A 20584-nucleotide genomic window follows, 5' to 3' on the forward strand; every position below is an offset into this window, starting at 1 on the left:
AGGGATGCTTCTAACCTCACTACAACACAACACCTGAAAATTAACTGCTACTTGAGCCCACTAGTCACAGCTCACCTTGCCCGAGTCACCTCCAGCACCAATAGCCTGCTTTGCTCATTGCTTCCACCTGCAAAATAAAACATCCCAAACGTGTAAGCTACTCACTCCTGATGCTTATAATCTACAAGGGGCCTGCTGCCAGCTGTAAAGGTTTAGGGACAAATAAGTGCTCTGTGGGCAACCAGGGAATTAGCTGCCCCATACCCTGAAAGACACTATGAATCATATCCCAGCTGCTTTCTTAAGAAGCGTTAAAAGTCCATATACAGATGCATACAAAATGCTCACCCTAACCCCTGCTAGAAAATCTCATCATCAGTCCTATTAGCATAGACTGTATCATCAACAGACACAACACACAGTACAACTGGTGAAAAAAACAAGGTTCCACCATCAATGAAGTCAGGAATTCCAGGAAAATGCAAGGCACCTAGAATAAAAAAACCCTACACACAATCAAACCATCTTCCTGCCCCTGAACACTCAATACAAAATCACTGACCTGAAAAAAACCCCACTACATATAGGTCTACTTTTTATTACATATGCTGCTGAACCTCAACTGATCCTGAAGCTCTCACCTCAGACAGACACCTCCGCTTCTCTAAACGTCAAAACACCTTTGCCCAAAGAGCTTAGGCAGCTCAAAAGCAGCAATCAGCTGAAGGAACAGCAGAGCACCAACACCAGAGAAACCCAGGAGCAGAATGAGCTCCCTGAGGAGCGGCTGTGGCTCATATACCCCAGGCCTCGCCCACCGCCCTTCCCACAACCACCTGGGGAAGGGGAGGGGTGAATTGCCAGAAGGCATAAAGGCGGCCGGAGGAGCAGCAGGGAGTTTGCTCCTCTGCCTTAGGTTTACAGCATGTAAAGCGCTGAAGAGAGAAAATGACCTGTACTGGAAATGATGATACCTGCTCTTTTACTACAACTACATCTATTACATCGGCAACGTGACTGGGTAGGGAATGAAACTTGATTTTTCTGAGGCGTAGATAGAAAAAGATAGATGTCGTACTAAGCTATGTAAGAAAGTAGTTCATTAAACGCAATAACTACATTATTATTAAATTTATGTGGCTTAGTTTCCTATAAAAAAACCCCTAAAACACTCTGGGGTTACACTTCATTTCCAACAAGACCACATGTACCACCTAACTTCTACTGGAACTACATTTTGGGTAGGACGCAATGACAAAGCAGAATTAGAACCCGTAAGAATCCCTTCTCAAAAACATCTCTGATTGCAAATTAAATTATTTACTGTAAATGACTGATGATTCAGAGTCACCTCGATAGTCTCTCCGACTGACTCCCTTAAGAGAATTAGATGAGTCCCAAAGGACAGAAAACACCAAAAAACCATCGAAATACAAGAAATTTATCGAGCCGTATGATGTATGTGCCGTGGGTGTTCCGCTCTTTGTCTTTGGCAGAGTTACTTCCCAGAGGTCGAGAGACAGGCGTGCTTCCGCCGCCTGAGAACTGCTGCTTACGGAGCGAAAGGCACCACAGGGAAGAAGGGCGGCCGACGAGACGTTGGGAAGGACGTGGAGAGCCTGAAGCATTAGCCAGGCAGGGCCTGCAGCTCCCCCTGCGTCGGGGTGTGAACCCAGCCGGCAACTAAGCACCACACAACCGCTCACCCACCCCAGAGGGATCGGGGGGAAAATCGGAAGGGCGAAAGTGAGAAAACTTGTAGGTTGATATAAGAACAGTATGATAATTAAATAGAAATAGCAACGACAGATGGTAAGGATAAGAGGGGGGAAGATAACAACAGCGAGGACAATAAAACCCAAGAAAGATGAGTGATGCGAATTAAAACAATTGCCCACCACCAACCGACCGACGCCCAGCCCGTCCCGAGCAGCGGCCCCCCCACCGACCCCCACCCCCAGTTTTATGGCCGAGCACGACGCCGTACGGTCTGGAACATCCCTTTGGTCGGTCGGGGTCAGCCGTCCCGGCTGTGTCCCCCCCGGCCCTTGGCGCTGGGCAGGCGCTGCTCAGCCGTCACCGGCACCCCCCGTGCTGCCAGTGCCGTTCTCGGCACAACCCCAGCGCCGGCGGAGGGAGAGCGGGGTGGGAGGGGGCGTGGGGAAGTGGGCCAGGGGCGTTGGCCTCCGGGTGGGCGACAATGGGCGGAGAGGGTGCCACAGCGCCCCCCGGTGCCCGGAGGACCGACGGGCACTTCCGGGCCCATGGAGTGCGACCGCCGGAGGACTGAGGGGCACTGCCGGGGCACGGGGCCCACAGGGTGCGGCCGCAGGAGGACTGAGGCCTCAGCCCCGCCCACCTCAGCCCCGCCCCTCCCGCCTCAGCCCCAGCCCCTCCCGCCTCAGCCCCGCCCCTCCCGCCTCAGCCCCGCCCCTCCCGCATCAGCCCCGCCCCTCCGCATCAGCCCCGTCCCTCCAGCCCCAGCCCCGCCCCTCCTGCCCCAGCCCCTCCCACCTCAGCCCCGCCCCTCCCGCCTCAGCCCCGCCCCTCCCGCCCCAGCCCCCGCCCCTCCCGCCCCAGCCCCGCCCCTCCTGCCCCAGCCCCTCCCACCCCAGCCCCACCCCTCCCACCCCAGCCCCGCCCGCCCCAGCCCCTCCCGCCCCAGCCCCGCCCCTCCCGCCCCAGCCCCGCCCACCCCAGCCCCAGCCCCGCCCCAGGCGCGTTTGTAGCCAAAACCGCTTTAATTCGCCTCGTTACAGGACTAGCCCCGCCCGCGCCGCGTCGGCGGGGGAGGGTTAATGCTCGTGGACGGGGACGGGGCCCCCCCGGCCGCCGGGGTCCCCCTCCTCGGCTGCGCGACGCCGGGGCCCCTGGGTGGGAGAAGTCCGTGGGGGTCCCGGTCCTTCCCGGACGCCGAGCCCCCTGTTCCGCGTGGGGTCACGTGTCCCCCCGACGCCGGTGTCGTAGGCGGGGTCACCTGCCCCCGCCCGCCTGGCCCCGCCCCTCCCGGGGGCGGAGCCGAGGGGGCTCGGGGGGGTGTTTGCCCCCTTCCGCCAGCGTCCGTGATTGGTCCGTCTGGGCTGCCTGCACTGGCCCCTGATTGGCCAGCGGACCCAGCGAGACAACTGGCCGGTGGAAGGGCCGCAGCGTGAGGGGACTGGCTGTGGCCTCCCGGCCGGGCGACGCCATTGGGTAGAGGCAGGCAGGGTCCAGGGGGGCATCGGCCAATGGCACGGGGAGGGCAGCGCCGCCGGCGCATTCCAGTGGCTGCCCGGCACCGCCTTCGTGCTTCACGCCCCGGCGGGGCCCCGGCCCTTGCGCCCCATTGGCCGCCTCCGCGCAGTCCACCCTCTGATTGGCTGCAGGGGGGGTGCGGGAGGGGCTCAGGGAGGCCGTGGGGGGCCCAGGGGAGGCCCGTCCTGGGAGGGGGACATCGGGGGGGTCAGGGCGGACCCCCAACCCCCCCGGCCCTTCATCTCCAAGGGACACCCCGACCCTGCGAGGGCCCCCCCAGGGACCCCTCAAAGGCCCCCAAGACCCTCAACGCCCCCCAGACATCCCCAACCCCCCCGAACCCTCCCCAGGCTCCCCAAAAGCTCCCGCCCTCCCCACTCAGGACCCCCAGGGACCTTCCCGGAGCCTGGGGACCCCCCCTGACCTCCCCCCAAAGCCCCCCTTGACCCCCACCCCCCAAAGCCCCGGAACCCCCAACCTCGCAGAGCCCCCCCTCACCGTTGGGTGCCGGGGGGGGCCCGTCGGGGGATGGGAGGGGGCTGGGGGGGCCCGGGGGGGGCCGCGAGGCCTTTCCCCGGAGGATGTCGATGACCTGGGGGGAAGCCGGAGTCAGCACAGCCCTCCCCCCCGAAACCCAGCTCTGCCGTCCCACCAGTCCCCCCAGCGCACCCCCAATCCTTCCCCAGCACCCCCGACGTGTCTCCCCACGTCCCCCCGAATCCCCCTCTACCCCAAACCCCTCCACTGCACCCCAAACCCCGGCACCCCAATACCTCCATTGCACCCCAACCCTCCCAGCACCCCAATACCTCCATTGCACCCCAAACCCCCCAGCACCCCAATACCTCCATTGCACCCCAACCCTCCCAGCACCCCAATACCTCCATTGCACCCCACTCCCACCATTGCACCCCACTCCTGCACCCCAACACCCCCTACACCCCCCTTCTGCACCCCAATACCTCCATCACACCCCACTCCTGCACCCCAACCCCCCTGCACTCCCCTCCTGCACCCCATTACCCCCATTGCACCCCACTCCTGCACCCCAATACCTCCATCGCACCCCACTCCTGCACCCCAACCCCCCTGCACTCCCCTCCTGCACCCCAATACCCCCATTGCACCCCACTCCTGCACCCCAATACCTCCATCGCACCCCACTTCTGCACCCCAAACCCCCTGCACCCCCCTCCTACACCCCATTCCCACCATTGCACCCCACTCCTGCACCCCAACACCCCCTACACCCCCCTTCTGCACCCCAATACCTCCATCGCACCCCATTAGCCCCATTGTACCCCACTCCTGCACCCCACCCCCCCACGGCACCCCGCTCCCTCCCTCGCGCCCCCCCACCTGCCGGCTGCTGGCCACGGCCAGGGGGGTGTCGTTGTGGTAGTTCTTGAGGGCGCAGTCGGCGCCGCTGCGCAGGAGCAGCCGCAGGACCCCCAGGAGCCCCCGCCCCGCTGCCGCGTGCAGCGCCGTGCACCCCGCATACGACTGGGCGTTGACGCTGGCACCCCGCTGCCGGCACCCCGGATCAGCCCCGGGACCCCCGGCCCCCCGCTGCATCCCCCAACCCCCAGGCCCCCCAATTTCTCATAGCCCCCCGCAGCCCCCCACTGCCTCCCCAGGACCCCAATTTCTCACAGCCCCCCCAGCATCACCAGGCCCCCCCAACTTCTCACAGCCCCCCCCAGCATCGCCAGCCCCCCCAATTTCTCACAGCCCCCTGCAGCATCCCCAGCCCCCCCAATTTCTCACAGCCCCCCCCAGCATCGCCAGGCCCCCACAATTTCTCGCAGCATCCCCAGCCCCCCCAATTTCTCACAGCCAGCCCCAATGCCTCTTGAAGCCCCCAAATTCCAATTCCCTGAAGCCCCCCAAACCGCCCCACACCCCCATAAGCACGCCAAATGCCCCCAGGCCCCCCCAGGCCCACCTGGATGAGCAGCTCCGCCATCTCCAGACTGTTGCTCTCCACCGCGTGCAGCAGCGGCGAGCGGCCGCTCTTGATGTCCTGGGGGAGCCGGGGCGGGGGGGGGGTGAGGGGACGCCAAAGCCCCCTCTGCCCCAGGACCCCTGGACTGCCCCAGCCCCCTCCGGGCCCTGCCCCCCCCCAGGGTGCCCCCCAGGGTCCCCCCCAAGCCCCCCAGACTCCTCAACCTCCCCACACCAACGCAGCCCAGACCCCCTCACCCGCCGAGGGCCCCCCCGCAGGGCCCTCCAAAAGCCCAATGAGCCCCCCAGGACCCCCCAAGCCCCCCAGCCCACAGACCTCCCACCCCAGGGAGCTCCCCCCTCCTTGCCCCAGCCCCCCAGGACCCCCCCAGTCCCACCACTGCATCGACGTCGGCCCCGTGCTCCAGCAGCAGCAGGACGCTCTCGCGGGCGCCAGAGCTGACAGCCACGTGCAGGGGGGTCAGGCCTGGGGGGAGCAGGAGATCAGGGGGGGGCCGGTCCCCTGGGCGCCCCCCACCCCATCTCATGTGGGTTTGGGGCAGCACGGCCCGTTTTGACAGCCCCATTGGCCCCTGTTGCGGTGCACGCCCTTGCTGTGCCCCCCCCGTCCCCCCTTCTGTGTCCCCCATTGCCCCCCCCTTTCTGTGCCCATTCATTGCCCTCCCCATTTTGGTGCCCCCCCATTTTGGTGCCCCCCTTCCGTGCCCCTCCCATTGTCCCCCGTTTCTGTGCACCCCCACTCCCGCATGCCCCACTGCTGTCTGCCCGTTCCCCCAGCCCCACGCCCCCATTTCGGGGCGCTGCCCCTCGTGCCCGTGGGACCCCAGCCCGCTTCGCCCCCCCGCCCCATCTCGGGGTGCTCACCCTCGTAGTTGCGGGCCTGCAGGTCGGGGTCCCCCCGGGGGCCGGGGCGCAGCAGCTCGCGCAGGCAGCGGGGGCTGCGGCTCTCGCAGGCCAGGTGGGCGGCCGTGCGCCCCAGCCGGTCCAGCGCCATGGGCGAGGCCCCGTGGGCCACCAGTAGCCGCACCAGCCCTGGCTGCCCCGTGATCACCGCCAGGTGCAGCGGGGTCTGCGCAGACAGGTCAGGGCGTGCCCGGGCGTGCCCAGGGCGTGCCAGGGCGTGTCGAGGCGTGTCAAGGCGTGCTGGGGCGGGCAGGGGTGCACGGGCGTGCGAGGGTGCGTGCCAGCCGCGCGAGGGGGGCCGCAAGGCGCGCAGAGGTGTGTGAGACGCGTCACGGGTGTGCGAGGGCATGCGGGGCGCGCAACAGCCACAGGGTACGCATGAGGCACGTGCAAGCGTTGTGAGGGTGCGTGGGGTGTGCACGGGGCAGGCAGGGCGTGCAATGGGCGCCGGGCGCGCGCAAGGGCGTGCAAGGTGTCAGGGGCCCGCAAGGGCACGCACGGCACATGCAACAGGCACAGGACGTGTGCAGAGGCACATGGGGGTGTGCAGGGGTGCAAGGCGCACGGGGCGCGTCCCAGGCGACGTGGGGCGTGTGCGAGGGGCGAGCATGGGGCCTGCCACGTCCGGCTCGTATGTGCCCCCACCCCTCCATGTCCCACCATGTCCCCGTGTCCCCCCAGCCCCAACGCCCCCCCACCCCTCCCTATTTCTCCCCACGGCCCCCTGCCCCACCTGCCGCAGGCGGTTGTAGACGTCCAGCTCCCGCCCCCCCTGCAGGAACAGCCCCACCAGCCGCCGGGCGGCCCCCAGGGCCCCCTGGGCCACGGCGATGTGCAGGGCCCTGGGGGGACATAGGGACATGGGGTCACAGGGGGGGCACGGGGGGGACATAGGGACATGGGGTCACGGGGGGGGCACGGGGGGGACATAGGGACATGGGGTCACGGGGGGCCATGAGGGGGTCAGGGGGGAACATGGGGCCACGGCGATGTGCAGGGCCCTGGGGGGACATGGGGTCACGGGGGGGGCACGGGGGGGACATAGGGACATGGGGTCACGGGGGGCCATGAGGGGGTCAGGGGGGAACATGGGGCCACGGCGATGTGCAGGGCCCTGGGGGGACATGGGGTCACGGGGGGGGCACGGGGGGGACATAGGGACATGGGGTCACGGGGGGCCATGAGGGGGTCAGGGGGGAACATGGGGCCACGGCGATGTGCAGGGCCCTGGGGGGACATGGGGTCACGGGGGGGGCACGGGGGGGACATAGGGACATGGGGTCACGGGGGGCCATGAGGGGGTCAGGGGGGAACATGGGGCCACGGCGATGTGCAGGGCCCTGGGGGGACATGGGGTCACGGGGGGGACATAGGGACATAGAGAACGGGGGGGGGGGGGCAGGGGGCCCCAGCAATGTGCAGCGCCCTGGGGGGACACGGGGGGACATGGGGTCATGGGGGGACACCGGAGACATGGCAATGTGCAGCGCCCTGGGGGGACACGGGGTCACGGGGGGCATGAGGGGTCAGGGGGTGATATGGGGGGGGCACGGGGGGCCATGGGAGGGACACGGGCTCACAGGGGGACGTGGGGGCCACAGCAATGCACAGCGCCCTGGGGAGACACGGGGTCATGGGGGGACACGGGGTCACAGGGGACACGGGGGGGTCACCAGGGGGGCACGAGCGGTTTGGGGGAGACTCAGGACACGAGGGGACGCGGGGGGGGGGGTCACAGGCACCTGGGGGGGGAGGGGGAGGAGGAAGGCGCCCCTCCCCCCCGCGCTTCCAGTAAAGGGGCGTGGCCGGGGCGGTGACGTCAAGCGGCGGTGGGGCGGGGCCGGGGCAGCCCGGCGGGGCCGGGGATTCCCCGCGGGGGGGGGGGGGGGGGGGGGGCAGCGAGGGGTCCCCGAGGGGGGGGGTCCCACGGGGGGTCATTAGGGGGGTCCCAACGCGGGCGGCCGTTAGACCTGTCCCACGGGCGGGGTCCCCATCGGGGGGACCCCCTCCTTTGAGGGGTCCCCAAGGAGGGTCCCGCTGGGGGGGTCCTGGCCGGGGCGTCCCCACGGGGGGGGTCCCACTGCGGGGGGGGGTATGTCCCACTGCGGGGGGGTCCTATCGCGGGGCGACCCCCGGGGGTCCCCAGCGCCACCTTCATTGCGCGCTGCCCATTACGGGGGTGCCCGTGGCGGGGGGTCAGGAGGGTCCTCCTGGGGGGCCCCTACTGGGGGGGCCCACGGGGGGGCCCTCGACTCACGTGTCGCCGTCCTCGTCCTGCCCGGTGGCGGCGGCGATGTCGGCGGCCAGCTGGGTCTCGGGGGGGTCCCAGCAGGGCCAGGGGGGCGGCGGGGAGCGCGAGGACCCCCGGCGGAGCCGCCAGCCCCGCTCCGGCCCCCCCCCAGCAGCGGCAGCGGCAGCTCCCCCCGCAGCCCTGCGCGGCGGGAGTCAGGGGGGGACCGGGGTCCGGGGGACCCCCTCGCCCGCCCCACCCGCGGCGGGGGGGGAGCAGGCCCGGGGGGCGGGGGGGAGGCGCGGGGGGGCGGGGGGGGGTCCCCGCGGTCTCACCTGAGAAGAAGGCGGCGGGCGGGGGCGCGAAGCCGAGCCCGAGGCCGGGGGGGGCGCAGGCGGCGGGGGGGGGCGCGGGGGGGGGCGCCGCGGGGCGCTTTCCCCGCGGGGGGGCCCTGCCCCGGGGGGGGCCCCTGCCCCGGGGGGGCGGCCCCCATCGCCCCCCGCATCGCCGAGCGCCGCTTCCGCAGCGGCAGCGACGCCTCGGGGGGTCCCGGCCCGGGGGGGGCCCCGCGCCGCGTCCGCAGGTCCACGGGCAGCTCCTCCGCCATGGCGCGCGGGGGGGGGGGTGGTCGCCGGAGCCCCCCCCCCCGGACGCCTGGGTCCCCCCCGGACGCCTGGGTCCCCTCCCGGACGCCTGGGTCCCGCCGCGGAGCGGAAGCGACCCCGGGACTTCCCCGCCGGCAGCGACGGGACTTTCGGGGCCGCCTCCGCCGGGGGGGGCCCCGGGGCCGCCCGCCCCGGCCACGCCCCGGCCACGCCCCGGCCACGCCCCGGGGACCCCGGGCGGGGGGGGCGGGGGGTTCCCCGCCAGCGGCCCCGCCCTTGGGAGGGGACCCAGGCGTCCGGCGGCTGCACCGCCCCCTCGCGGCTGGGCGGGGGCGGGGGGCCCCGCAGCCCCCTCCCCAAGCGGGGCCGGGGCGTCCCGCAGCCCCCACGCGTGCGCGCGCCTCAGGGGTCCCCGTGCGCCCCCGCGCGGCTGCGGAGGCGCGTGCCCGCGTGCGTGTCCCGGGCTGACCCCGGGGCCCCCCCCACCTCCGCCCCGGCGACTTACCAGAAACGGCCCGGAAAGTCCCGGCGGGGCCGCACGCTCGGGGCCGCGCGAAGCTCCCCGTGCCCCCGCACGCCCCCCGCACGCCCCTCGCACGCCCCTCGCACACCCCTCGGACACCCCTCGGACACCCCTCGGACACCCCTCGCACACCCCTGGCACACTCGGGGTCCTGCAAAGCTCCCCGTGCCCCCCGCACGCCCCCCGCACACCCCTCGCACACCCCCCGCACGCCCCTCGGACACCCCTCGGACACCCCTCGGACACTTGGGATCCTGCAAAGCTCCCTGTGTGTCTCGCACACCCCTCGCACACCCCTGGCACGCTCGGGGCCGCGCGAAGCTCCCCGTGCCCCCGCACGCCCCCCGCACGCCCCTCGGACACCCCTCGGACACCCCTCGGACACCCCTCGGACACCCCTCACACACCCCTGGCACACTCGGGGTCCTGCAAAGCTCCCCGTGCCCCCCGCACGCCCCCCGCACACCCCTCGCACACCCCCCGCACGCCCCTCGGACACCCCTCGGACACTTGGGATCCTGCAAAGCTCCCTGTGTGTCTCGCACACCCCTCGCACACCCCTGGCACACTCGGGGTCCTGCAAAGCTCCTTGTGCCCCTCACACACTCCCTGTGCCCCTCGGACACCCCTCGCACACCCCTGGCACGCTCGGGGCCGCGCGAAGCTCCCCGTGCCCCTCGCACACCCCTCGCACACCCCTGGCACACTCGGGGCCGCGCGAAGCTCCCCGTGCCCCTCGCACGCCCCTCACACACCCCTCGCACACCCCTGGCACGCTCAGGGCCGCACAAAGCTCCTCGTGCCCCTCGCACACCCCTCGCACGCCCCTCGCACACCCCTGGCACACTCGGGGCCGCGCGAAGCTCCCCGTGCCCCTCGCACAGCCCTCGCACGCCCCTCGGACATCCCTGGCACACTCGGGGTCCTGCAAAGCTCCTTGTGCCCCTCACACACTCCCTGTGCCCCTCGGACACCCCTCACACACCCCTGGCACACTCGGGGTCCTGCAAAGCTCCCCGTGCCCCCCGCACGCCCCCCGCACGCCCCCCGCACACCCCTTGCACACCCCCCGCACGCCCCTCGGACACCCCTCGGACACCCCTCGGACACTTGGGATCCTGCAAAGCTCCCTGTGTGTCTCGCACACCCCTCGCACACCCCTGGCACGCTCAGGGCCGCACAAAGCTCCTCGTGCCCCTCGCACACCCCTCGCACGCCCCTCGCCCTCTCAGGGCCGCGCAAAGCTCCCATGCCTCTCGCATGCCCCCGCCATGGACCCCAGCAAACGCCCCTTGTGAAACACATGCCCGCGCACGCCTGCCCCGGGTGCGCACACGCGTGTGCACACGCGTGACCGGGCCTGCCCCCGCTCCCGCCGCCCTGTGACTCAGGCCCGACGGGTTTGGCGGCTCGGCCTGCGTCTCTCGTGGCCATGGGGCCCCCGTGGGCAGGCGAGCTGCGGCCCCCCCGCCGCCACGGGACCCCCCGGCACCGGGTCCCCCTCGGCCTCGCCCTCCGCAACACCCCCCGGCACCCCCGTGCCCACCGGGGCGCCGGCCTCGGGGCCGGCCGGGCCCCCCCCGTTCCTGGCCTGGGTGGTGGCCGGGGCCCTGGTCGGGGTCCTGCTGGCCGGGGCCTTCGCGGCCGCCATGGTCCACCGGCGAGTGCGGCCCCGCACACGACACCCAGGGTAAGGCCACCCGCACGCCTGGGTCCCCCCGGGACTCCTGGGTCCCCCCCGCGACGCCAGCGTCCCCTCCCGGTCCCCCACCCCGGACACCTGGGCTCCTTCCCACCTGGGTGCTCTGCCCCCCTCCCGGGATGCCTGGGTCCCCCCTGGGCCCCGGGGTCCCCCCAGTCCCCCTCCCCGGACCCCGAGGTCCCCCCAGTCCCCCTCCCCGGACGCCTGGGTCCCCCCTGGACCCCGGGGTCCCCCCAGTCCCCCTCCCCGGACCCCGAGGTCCCCCCAGTCCCCCTCCCCGGACGCCTGGGTCCCCCCTGGACCCCGGGGTCCCCCCAGTCCCCCTCCCCGGACCCCGAGGTCCCCCCAGTCCCCCTCCCCGGACGCCTGGGTCCCCCCTGGACCCCGGGGTCCCCCCAGTCCCCCTCCCCGGACGCCTGGGTCCCCCCTGGACCCCGGGGTCCCCCCAGTCCCCCTCCCCGGACCCCGGGGTCCCCCCAGTCCCCCTCCCCGGACGCCTGGGTCCCCCCTGGACCCCGGGGTCCCCCCAGTCCCCCTCCCCGGACGCCTGGGTCCCCCCTGGACCCCGGGGTCCCCCCAGTCCCCCTCCCCGGACCCCGGGGTCCCCCCAGTCCCCCTCCCCGGACGCCTGGGTCCCCCCTGGACCCCGGGGTCGCCCCCAGGCCCCGGGGTCCCCCCCAGGCTCCCCCCGGCTCTTTGCAGGGACAGGAGGAGCGGCCGGCAGGCCGGGAGCAAACCCACGGCCTCCCGCGAGGGTGAGCGCTGGACCCGGACGCGGGGGTCCCCCCCCGGACACCGGGGTCCCCCCCATCTCCGCGCGTCCCCCCGAGGGAGGAGGCGCCGGTCCACGGAGGGGCGGGGTCGGCCCAGGCCCCGCCCCCCCGGGCCGGCCCCGCCCCCCGCCGACCCCCTGCGGACCCCCGGGAGCCGTCACTGCGCGGGGGGGGGGCGGTCTCGGGGCGCCCCTGACCCCCCCCGGCATTAAAGCGACGACGACGACGCCCACCTCGTCCTCCTCCGCCGGGGGGTGCGGGGGGGTGCGGGGGGGGCACGGGGGGGCGGGCCGGGGGCAAGGGGCGGGCCCAGTGAGAAGAGGGGCGGGGCGGGGGCGGGGCGGGGGCGGGGCGAGAGCCACACGGACGAGACATGTTTCACGCGGGGCGGGGGGGCACGCGGGACCACGAGCGTGGCACATGCGTGCGTGCGAGGGGCTGTGCGCGTGTCAGACGTGTGCACAAGGGGCCGCGTGCATGTCACAGGCGTGTGCGAGGGGCCGCGTGCATGTCACAGGCGTGTGTGCACGAGGGGCCGCGTGCATGTCACAGGCGTGTGCGAGGGGCCGTGTGCATGTCACAGGCGTGTGTGCACGAGGGGCCGCGTGCATGTCACAGGCGTGTGCGAGGGGCCGTGTGCATGTCACAGGCGTGTGTGCACGAGGGGCTGTGTGCATGTCACAGGCATGTGCGAGGGGCCGTGTGCATGTCACAGGCGTGTGTGCACGAGGGGCCGCGTGCATGTCACAGGCGTGTGCGAGGGGCCGTGTGCATGTCACAGGCGTGTGTGCACGAGGGGCTGTGTGCATGTCACAGGCGTGTGTGCACGAGGGGCCGTGTGCATGTCACAGGCGTGTGCGAGGGGCCGCGTGCATGTCACAGGCGTGTGCGAGGGGCCGTGTGCATGTCACAGGCGTGTGTGCACGAGGGGCTGTGTGCATGTCACAGGCGTGTGCACGAGGGGCTGTGTGCATGTCACAGGCATGTGCGAGGGGCTGTGTGCGTGTCACACACGTGTATGCACGAGGGGCTGTGTGCATGTCACAGGCGTGTGCGAGGGGCTGTGTGCGTGTCACAGACGTGTGCACGAGGGGCTGTGTGCATGTCACAGGCATGTGCGAGGGGCCGTGCGCGTGTCACACGTGTGCGCGAGGGTCTCTCCTCCCGTCACCTCCTTTATTCCAAAGCCGGCCCCGCACGGGGCACCCCGCACCCCCGGGACCAGCCGGGGGCCCCGACCCCCCTGCAGGGGCGCCAGGCGTCCGTGGGGGCCCCCTACTTCTGCCTGACCTCGCAGTAGACGGTGCTGCCATCGAGCCGCGGGGGGCTGTGGGGCGCCGGCCCCCCCGCGGCGCTGAAGGTCAGGGTCGAGTACTTGACCTCCTCCTGCAAGGCAGCACCGCGCGTCAGGGACCCAGCGTCCGGGCCCCCCCAGCCCCCCGGGAATGGGGAGGGGACCCCGGCACGCGGCCCCCCAAACACCGCCCGCAGCCCCTTACCGCGCTGTCTATGCCGTCTGCAGCCGGGGCCTCTGTGGGGCAGAGAGGGGGCAAAATGAGTCCCCCAAGGCCTGGGGGTCCCCACGATACCCCAGGACATGGCGGGGGGGGACACGACTCACCGCAGGGCGGGGCGCCCGGTTTGGCTCCGTTGAGGGACGCGGGAGCGGAGGACCTGGGGCAGAGGGGAGCAGTGAGCGGGGCCGAGGGTCCCACGGGGATCCCGGGGGGGTCCCATCCCTTACCTGCCGATGTGGCGCCAGAGCAGGTAGCCCGCAGCCCCCAGCACCCCCAGCCCCAGCAGCGTCCCCAAGACGATGCCGGCGACAGCCCCACTGCTGAGACCTGTGGGGAGGTGGAGGGGCGCCCCGAGAAAGGGGGAGCCCCGGCAGAGAGTGAGCAGGGGCGCCTGTGGCCGGAGCCCGCCGCATCGGGGACCTGCCGTGTGGGGTGGCACCCCCCTGTGCCGAGTCTCCCCCCTTCCCCAGCTCCCGCTGCCCCCCCGGCCCCACTCACCCTCATCCTGCAGCAGCAGCACAGTGGCCTCAGCGGCGCGGCCCAGGGCGGGGTTGGTGGCCCGGCAGTGGTACTCGCCGGCCTGGCCGGGGTCCCCGAAGTCGAGGCACAGGCGGCTGCCGGCGGCCAGGCTGGTGTTGCCGCGGGCCCAGGCGAAGAGGGGCGGGGGGGCAGCGGCGGCGGCGCAGCGCAGCTCCAGGCGGGAGCCCAGCCGCAGCCGCAGGGGGCCCGGGGGGGTGATGGTGACGCTGTCGGGGCCATCTGAGGGCGGAGGGGTGAGTGGTCGTGGGGGCGGCGGGGGGACACGGGGGACGTGGGACGGGGACGGCGTGCGGCCGGGACAGGGAGAGCACGGGAGACGTGGGGATGGGGGCAGACACGGGGGCCAGCGATGGCATGGGGGCACGGAGACAGGGACGGAGGGGACGCAGGGACAGGGCAGCGTGGGGGATGTGGGGATGGGGACAGGGATGTCGTGGGGGGCACAGGGACAGACTCAGGGACAGAGGGGACGTGGGGAGGGGGCAATATGGGGGACGTGGGGATGGTGACAGACATGGGCGTGGGGGACACAGGACAGTGATGGCGTGGGGGCACAGGAACAGAGGGGACGTGGGGACAGGGTGGCATGGGGGACGTGGGGGTGGGGGTATCGTGGGGGGCACAGGGGCAGACACAGGGCAGAATGGACATGGGGACAGGGTGGCATGGGGGACATGGGGATGGGGACACGGGACAGTGATGGCATAGAGGCACAGGAACGGGGACAGACACAGGACGCAGGGACAGGGACGGCGTGGGGGATAGGACAGGGACAGCACGGGACGTGTGGGGATGGGGATGGACACAGGGACGGCACAGGGGACACAGGGATGGGGACGGCATGACGGACGTGGGGACGGGGACGCTGTGGGGACTCACAGGTGACGGTGACAGTGGCATTGTCGCTGCGGTTGGTGCTGATGGCGTTGCTGACCTGGCATACGTAGATGCCGGCATCACCCCGCTGCGCCGGCCGCACCGTCAGCGTGTGGTTGTCCGGGGACAGGGAGAAGCGGCCACCGGCCGACACCAGCGCCCCGTGGTGCAGCCAGGCCACCGTCTGGGTGCTGGGGGGGCTGCGGCAGGTCAGGGTGATGGTCTCGTTCTCTGTCACCGTCACGTTGTCCGGCGTCACCACCGGCTGCGTCAGCGGCTCTGCGAGCAGACGGGCACGGCAGGGGGGTCAGGGGGTGCCAGCTCGCGCAGCACCCTCGCACCCGCTCCCCCGCGGCTCCCCCCTCGCTGCGCAGCGCGGTGGCGGGGACGGTGGCAGTGGCATCGGTGGGGACGGCGGCGCCGGTGTCCCTGGCTACTCACCCCAGACCCTCAGCTCGAGCCGGGAGCTGTTCCGGCTGCAGCCGCTGTGGGGGTTCGTGGCCTGGCAGACATAGGCCCCCCCGTGCGCCAGGGACAGGCGGTCGAGGACCCAGGTGGCCCCCAGGTGCTGGGTCACCCCAAAAAACCAGGTGTACCGGGGGGCCGGGACAGCAGCGGTGGCAGCGCAAGTCAGCGTCACGGGGGACCCGGCCGGCAGGTCGAGGGGCCCCGGCGGGGTGACAGTGACGGCGTCGGGACCGTCTGTGGGGGAGAGGGGTCAGGGGCAGAGCAGGGGATGGGGCGGGGACGGGGGGGGCGCGTCGTGGGGACAGGGGCAGCACAGGGTGGTGGGGATGGGGCTGACGATGGTGCTGGGGACATGGGGACAGACACAGGGACAGCACGAGGGGACGGACATGGGGACGGCATGGGGACGGCATGGGGACAGGGGCGGCACAGGGTAGTGAGGATGGGGATGGTGACGATGCTGGGAGACACGGGGACAGCATGGGGACGTGGGGAGGGTGCTTGGGGACATGGGGACAGGGACAGTGCAGGGGATGGGGGGACAGATGTGGGGAGGGCACTGGGGACACGGGGATGAAGGTGGGGTCAGCACTGGGGACGTGGGGACAGGCACAAGGATGGCGCTCAGGACAGAGGAACAGACATGGGGCCAGCACAGGGGACACGGGGACAAACACAGGGTCGGCGCTGGGGACACGGGGACGGCGCAGGACATGTGGGGACGGACACAGGGCCGGCACAGGGGACAGGGATGCCGTGGGGACTCACAGGCGACGGTGACAGTGGCATCGTCGCTGCGGTTGGTGCTGATGGCGTTGCTGACCTGGCACACGTAGGCGCCGGCATCACCCCGCTGCGCCGGCCGCACCGTCAGCGTGCGGTTGTCTGGGGACAGGGAGAAGCGGCCACCGGCCGACACCGGCGCCCCGCAGCGCAGCCAGGCCACCGTCTGGGTGCCGGGGGGGCTGCGGCAGGTCAGGGTGACGGTCTCGTTCTCCGTCACCGTCACATTGTCCGGCGTCACTGCCGGCTGTGTCAGGGGGACTGCACAGGAGACAGACGGTGTCACCGGGGCCTGAGGACACCGGGGGGGTGGGAAGCGGGGACGGACAGGTTGGGATCGGGTCTACGGCGACAGCAACGGGGGTCCCGAGTGCCCCCCCCGTCCGGATGCTCTCCCCTCCCAGCGTCACCCTGTTCCTATCCTGAAACCCCCCGGCGCAGGGGGGTTGTCCCCACATCCCCGTCCCAAACACCCCGGAGGGACATGGGTTTGTCCCCACGCCCCCGTACAGAAACCCCGGGGCTTGTCCCCAGCCACCACCACGGGGGTCCCCCACCCACGATGCCCGGGGGGGACACACATGCAGCCCCCCAGTCGGGGTGGCCTGCAGCCCCCCCAAAGCCCTTGTGCCCGGGGCGGCGCAGGAAGGCGGAAGCGCAGCCAGTGGTTAATGATTCACCGGGTGCTGCCGGCGGGGGGGCAGGATGGGGATGCCTCCGGCACCCCGAAACGGCGCAGCGGGCAGGGGCGTAGCATGGCCAAAGGCCGCCAGGCGCGTCGCGTTTCCCCCTCCACCCCATGCCCTTCACTCGGGGGTTTCGGCGCTCGCTGGGGCGGGACGGCAGCCAACCGGAAGGACGGACGGACCGACGGACAGCAGGTCGCCCCGGAAAGGGCCTGGACAGTGCAAGGGTGCCACGGGCAGCAGAGACTCACCGTGGACGGTCAGGTTGATGCTGGCGATGGTGGTGGTGCTGGGGTGCCGCACGGCCACGGTGTAGACGCCGGTGTCGTTCTGCCACAGGCGGCTGATGCGCATGGAGCAGTCGGCGGCGCCCGTCTCCCGCCCGGTGTACGCCGGCCCGTTGGTCTGCCCCAGCTCCGACACCTTGAAGTAGTTGAAGATCTCGAAGGCCAGGTCGGCGACAGGCGCCCGGAACCAGGAGCACAACACAATGTCACCGGGCACCGGCTCCAGCGTGAAAGACACGTCCCCCCCTGCCCGGGCGGCCGCGGGGTCCTGGCGGATGGCGAAGAGGGGGGCCTGGCCCGGCGCCGGCGGCAGGCAGGAGAGTAGGAGGGCGGCTGCAGGGGGGAGGAAGCGGCATCAGCCCTGGGGGACACGTCCCCGGTGGGTTTGCGTGGCGGGACCCCCAAGGCTGGAGGGGACCCGGAGACGGACCCCCAGGTGGGTCCCAGGACAGAGGGGACCCCACGGGGGACCCTGAGGCAGACCCTGGGACGGAGGGGACCCCCAACGGACCCCAAGGGGGAAGAGGAGCCAAGAGAGACCCCAGGGGAGACCCCGGAAGAGGGAGGGGACCCCCGAGGGACCCCAGGAGGGCCCCAGAGGTGGAGGGGGTCCCGTCGCGCCCTGCTGCCCCCCACCTGCCAGGACGGTGGCACTCCAGGGACTCCGCCGGGGGCCCGGCGCTCGCTGGACCATGGCGGCTCGCCCGGATGCCCCGCGCCCGCAGCCGTGCCCGGCGAGAGGGAGGGGACGGCCCAGCCCTCCCTGGGGGACGGGCTTTCCTGCACCAGCCCCGCGGTGGCACGTGTGCTGGGGAAGCCGGGGTGCCCCAGCATGGCCAAAGCCCCCCACGGGAGACAGAGCCCCCCGCCCCGGGGGGCACCGCTGGGACCAGGGGTTTGGGGTGGAAGAGGCAGGGGCCAGTGACGGGCACACAAGGGCTGCCATCGGGGTGCCCCGACGGCCCCCCAAACCAGGGCCTGCGATGGGGGTGCCCCGAAAGGCCGCGAGGGAGATGGGGACGGAAGCGGGGATGGCGTGAGGACGGACATGGGGATGGCCCAGGGGACACAGGGACGGAGATGGGGACAGCATGGGGGACATGGGGACAAGGATAGACGTGGGGATGGCACAGGGGACATAGGAACAGAGATGGGGACAGCGTGAGGACATGGGAACGAGGACGGATGTAGGGTCGAGCATGGACATGGGGACAGAGACGGACATAGGAACAGCGTAGGGGACGTGGGAACGGAGATGGGGACAGGGATAGGGATGGGCGTGGGGACAGCACTCAGTGAACGGGGGACATGGGCACAGACATGGGGACAGCATGGGGGACACGGGGACAGCACCGAGGGGCCGCGGATGGCAGGGGGAGACAGAGACAGACAGGAGGACAGGGACGGCCGAGGGGCGGGGCTGGGGCCAGCCATGGGGGCACGGGGCGGGGGGGCACTCACCCCACCAGCACAGCGTCACCCCGGCTCCGGCAGGAAGGTGCTGTCCCCCCGCTCCCGGCTGACATCAGGGTCCCAGTGGGAGGCCAGGGGCGGGTCCGGCCCCTTTGCGGGGGGGAGGCGCCCCATAATGGGGGGCCAGAGCCCGTTTTGGGGTGCGCCGGGTGCCCGTGAGGGCGTGGCAGGCAGGCGGGCGCCCCGCCAAACCCCTCCAGGTGCTTCCCGGCAGCACCGCCCCACGCCGGGGGGGTCTTGGGTGGCGGGGGGATAAAGGCACGGCAGGGCCCCCCCCGGCCAAAATGGCTCCACTGCTCCTGCTGCTGCTGCTGCTGCTGGGGGTCCCCGCCGCCCCCCGGCCCCCCCCAGAGCCTCCCAGGGGTGGGGGGTGCCCGCCGGCATCACCCCCCCCCGGCGATGCCCCCCCTGAAGCCTGCAGGTGCTCACAGCGTCGGTGGCCCGGCAGCCCCCCCCGGACAGTCGTGTGCCTGCAGGAGAGAGGGTGAGGGAGCGCTGGGGGGGGGGGGGGCGCTGTTTGGGGGACCCCTCTGACCCCCTCTGCCCCCCCAGGGTCCTCTCGCCCCCCCAGGAGCCGCCGGCGGGGACGGTGCCCCTCCCACTGCCGCCCACGCGCCCCCACCAAGGGGCTCTCCCTCCCCCTCTAGGGACCCCCCGGACCTCTTCGACCCCCCTGGAACCCCCGGGTCTCATTGGATGCCCCTGTTGACCCACCTGACCCCTTGGCCCCCCCGACCCCTACAGATCCCCTGTGACCCCAGTGCCCCCCTGAATCCCCCCAGACACCGCCCTGTGACCCCCCGACCCCCTTTAACCCCGCCCCCCTTTAGCCCCCCCGAGCCCCGCTGTGACCCCCCCGACCCCCTTTAACCCCGGAGCCCCCCCTTTAGCCCCCCTGTGATCCCCCCCGACCCCCCCACCCCTTTAGCCCCCCCGCGACCCCCTCGACCCCCTTTAACCCCGCCCCCCCCTTTGGCCCCCCCCGAGCCCCCCGTGACCCCCCCCGACCCCCCTTTAACCCCGGAGCCCCCCCTTTAGTCCCCCTGTGATCCCCCCCGACGCCCCCACCCCTTTAGCCCCCCCGACCCCCGCTGTAACCCCCCCCGACCCCCGTTATCCCCGGACCCCCCCCCCCTTTAGCCCCCCTGTGACCCCCCCCGACCCCCCACCCCTTTAGCCCCCCCGAGCCCCCCCGCGACCCCCCCGACCCCCTTTAACCCCGCCCCCCCTTTAGCCCCCCCGAGCCCCCCAGACCCCTCCCGTGGCCCCCCAGGCCCCACATGGGTCCCCCCCTGCAAATCCTTGTTAGACACCCACACCCCCAGACCCTCCCTTTAACCCCGACCCCCCCCCCCCTTTAGCCCCCCCGAGCCCCCCCCGACCCCCTTTAACCCCGGAACCGCCCCTTTAGCCCCGCCTGAACCCCCCATGAACCCCCCCCGACCCCCCCACCCCTTTAGCCCCCCCGAGCCCCGCTGTAACCCCCCCGACCACCTTTAACCCCCGACCCCCCCCCTTTAGCCCCCCCGAGCCCCGCTGTAACCCCCCCGACCACCTTTAACCCCCGACCCCCCCCCTTTAGCCCCCCCGAGCCCCCCCCGACCCCCTTTAACCCCGGAACCGCCCCTTTAGCCCCGCCTGAACCCCACGGACCCCCCTCGCGACCCCCCCGCACCCCCCTTTAGCCCCCCTGAACCCCCCCGGCCGCCCCGTGACCCTCCCCGACCCTCCTGAACCCCCTTTAACCGCCCTGGCCCCCTCTGACCGCCGGGGCCGCCCTGGATCCCGCCGCCTCTGGGGGTCAGGGGTGTCCGGGGTCAGGGGTCGCGCCCCCCCCCGAAATAAAGACCTCAGCAAAGCGCCGACTCCGCCGCGCCGGGTCAGGGGGTCGCGACCCTGCGGGGGCACGCCAGGGGACGGCGCGCATGCGCGGCAGGGAGCGGGGCATTGGCGGTTGCCAGGGCGACGCGCGCGGCGCCCGGCGGCGATTGGGCGTCGCGCGTCACGTGTCCGGAAGCA

At 71.7% G+C, this 20584-nt stretch overlaps 2 protein-coding genes across 2 annotated transcripts; both read right to left on the bottom strand.

Annotated features, from left to right (window-relative positions):
* Nucleotides 1-2973: 2973 nt before the first annotated feature.
* LOC132321940 (B-cell lymphoma 3 protein-like) lies at nucleotides 2974-8939 on the bottom strand. The gene is made up of 9 exons (XM_059835318.1): nucleotides 8841-8939; nucleotides 8360-8415; nucleotides 6836-6944; nucleotides 6064-6268; nucleotides 5577-5665; nucleotides 5180-5257; nucleotides 4594-4761; nucleotides 3733-3826; nucleotides 2974-3419 (listed from the first exon to the last, which is right to left on the bottom strand). The coding sequence occupies exons 1-9, from the start codon at nucleotides 8937-8939 to the stop codon at nucleotides 2974-2976; spliced, it is 1344 nt and encodes a 447-aa protein (XP_059691301.1).
* A 5013-nt stretch (nucleotides 8940-13952) lies between these two features.
* On the bottom strand, nucleotides 13953-17786 carry LOC132321941 (carcinoembryonic antigen-related cell adhesion molecule 8-like). Its single transcript, XM_059835319.1, has 8 exons — nucleotides 17729-17786; nucleotides 17057-17425; nucleotides 16340-16411; nucleotides 16105-16221; nucleotides 15310-15570; nucleotides 14872-15147; nucleotides 14029-14211; nucleotides 13953-13957 (listed from the first exon to the last, which is right to left on the bottom strand). Exons 1-8 carry the CDS (start codon nucleotides 17784-17786, stop codon nucleotides 13953-13955), a joined length of 1341 nt encoding a protein of 446 aa, XP_059691302.1.
* Nucleotides 17787-20584: the final 2798 nt, after the last annotated feature.

Source organism: Gavia stellata, unplaced genomic scaffold (assembly GCF_030936135.1).
Source record: "Gavia stellata isolate bGavSte3 unplaced genomic scaffold, bGavSte3.hap2 HAP2_SCAFFOLD_917, whole genome shotgun sequence".
Lineage (NCBI taxonomy): Eukaryota > Metazoa > Chordata > Aves > Gaviiformes > Gaviidae > Gavia > Gavia stellata.

Excerpts from the sequence above, each read along its gene's own strand:
- LOC132321940 (XM_059835318.1), bottom strand. The coding sequence starts at position 8,939 with ATGGCGGAGGAGCTGCCCGTGGACCTGCGGACGCGGCGCGGGGCCCCC. Across the intron at positions 6,269-6,835 it reads TCTACAACCGCCTGCGGCAG|ACCCCGCTGCACCTGGCGGT; the intron begins GTGGGGCAGGGG and ends CTGTCTGCGCAG. Across the intron at positions 4,762-5,179 it reads TGGCGGAGCTGCTCATCCAG|CGGGGTGCCAGCGTCAACGC; the intron begins GTGGGCCTGGGG and ends GGGTGCCGGCAG.
- LOC132321941 (XM_059835319.1), bottom strand. The coding sequence starts at position 17,786 with ATGGTCCAGCGAGCGCCGGGCCCCCGGCGGAGTCCCTGGAGTGCCACC. Across the intron at positions 16,412-17,056 it reads CATCAACCTGACCGTCCACG|GCCCCGGTGACACCGTCTGT; the intron begins GTGAGTCTCTGC and ends CGGTGTCCTCAG. Across the intron at positions 15,148-15,309 it reads GCTCGAGCTGAGGGTCTGGG|AGCCGCTGACGCAGCCGGTG; the intron begins GTGAGTAGCCAG and ends GTCTGCTCGCAG.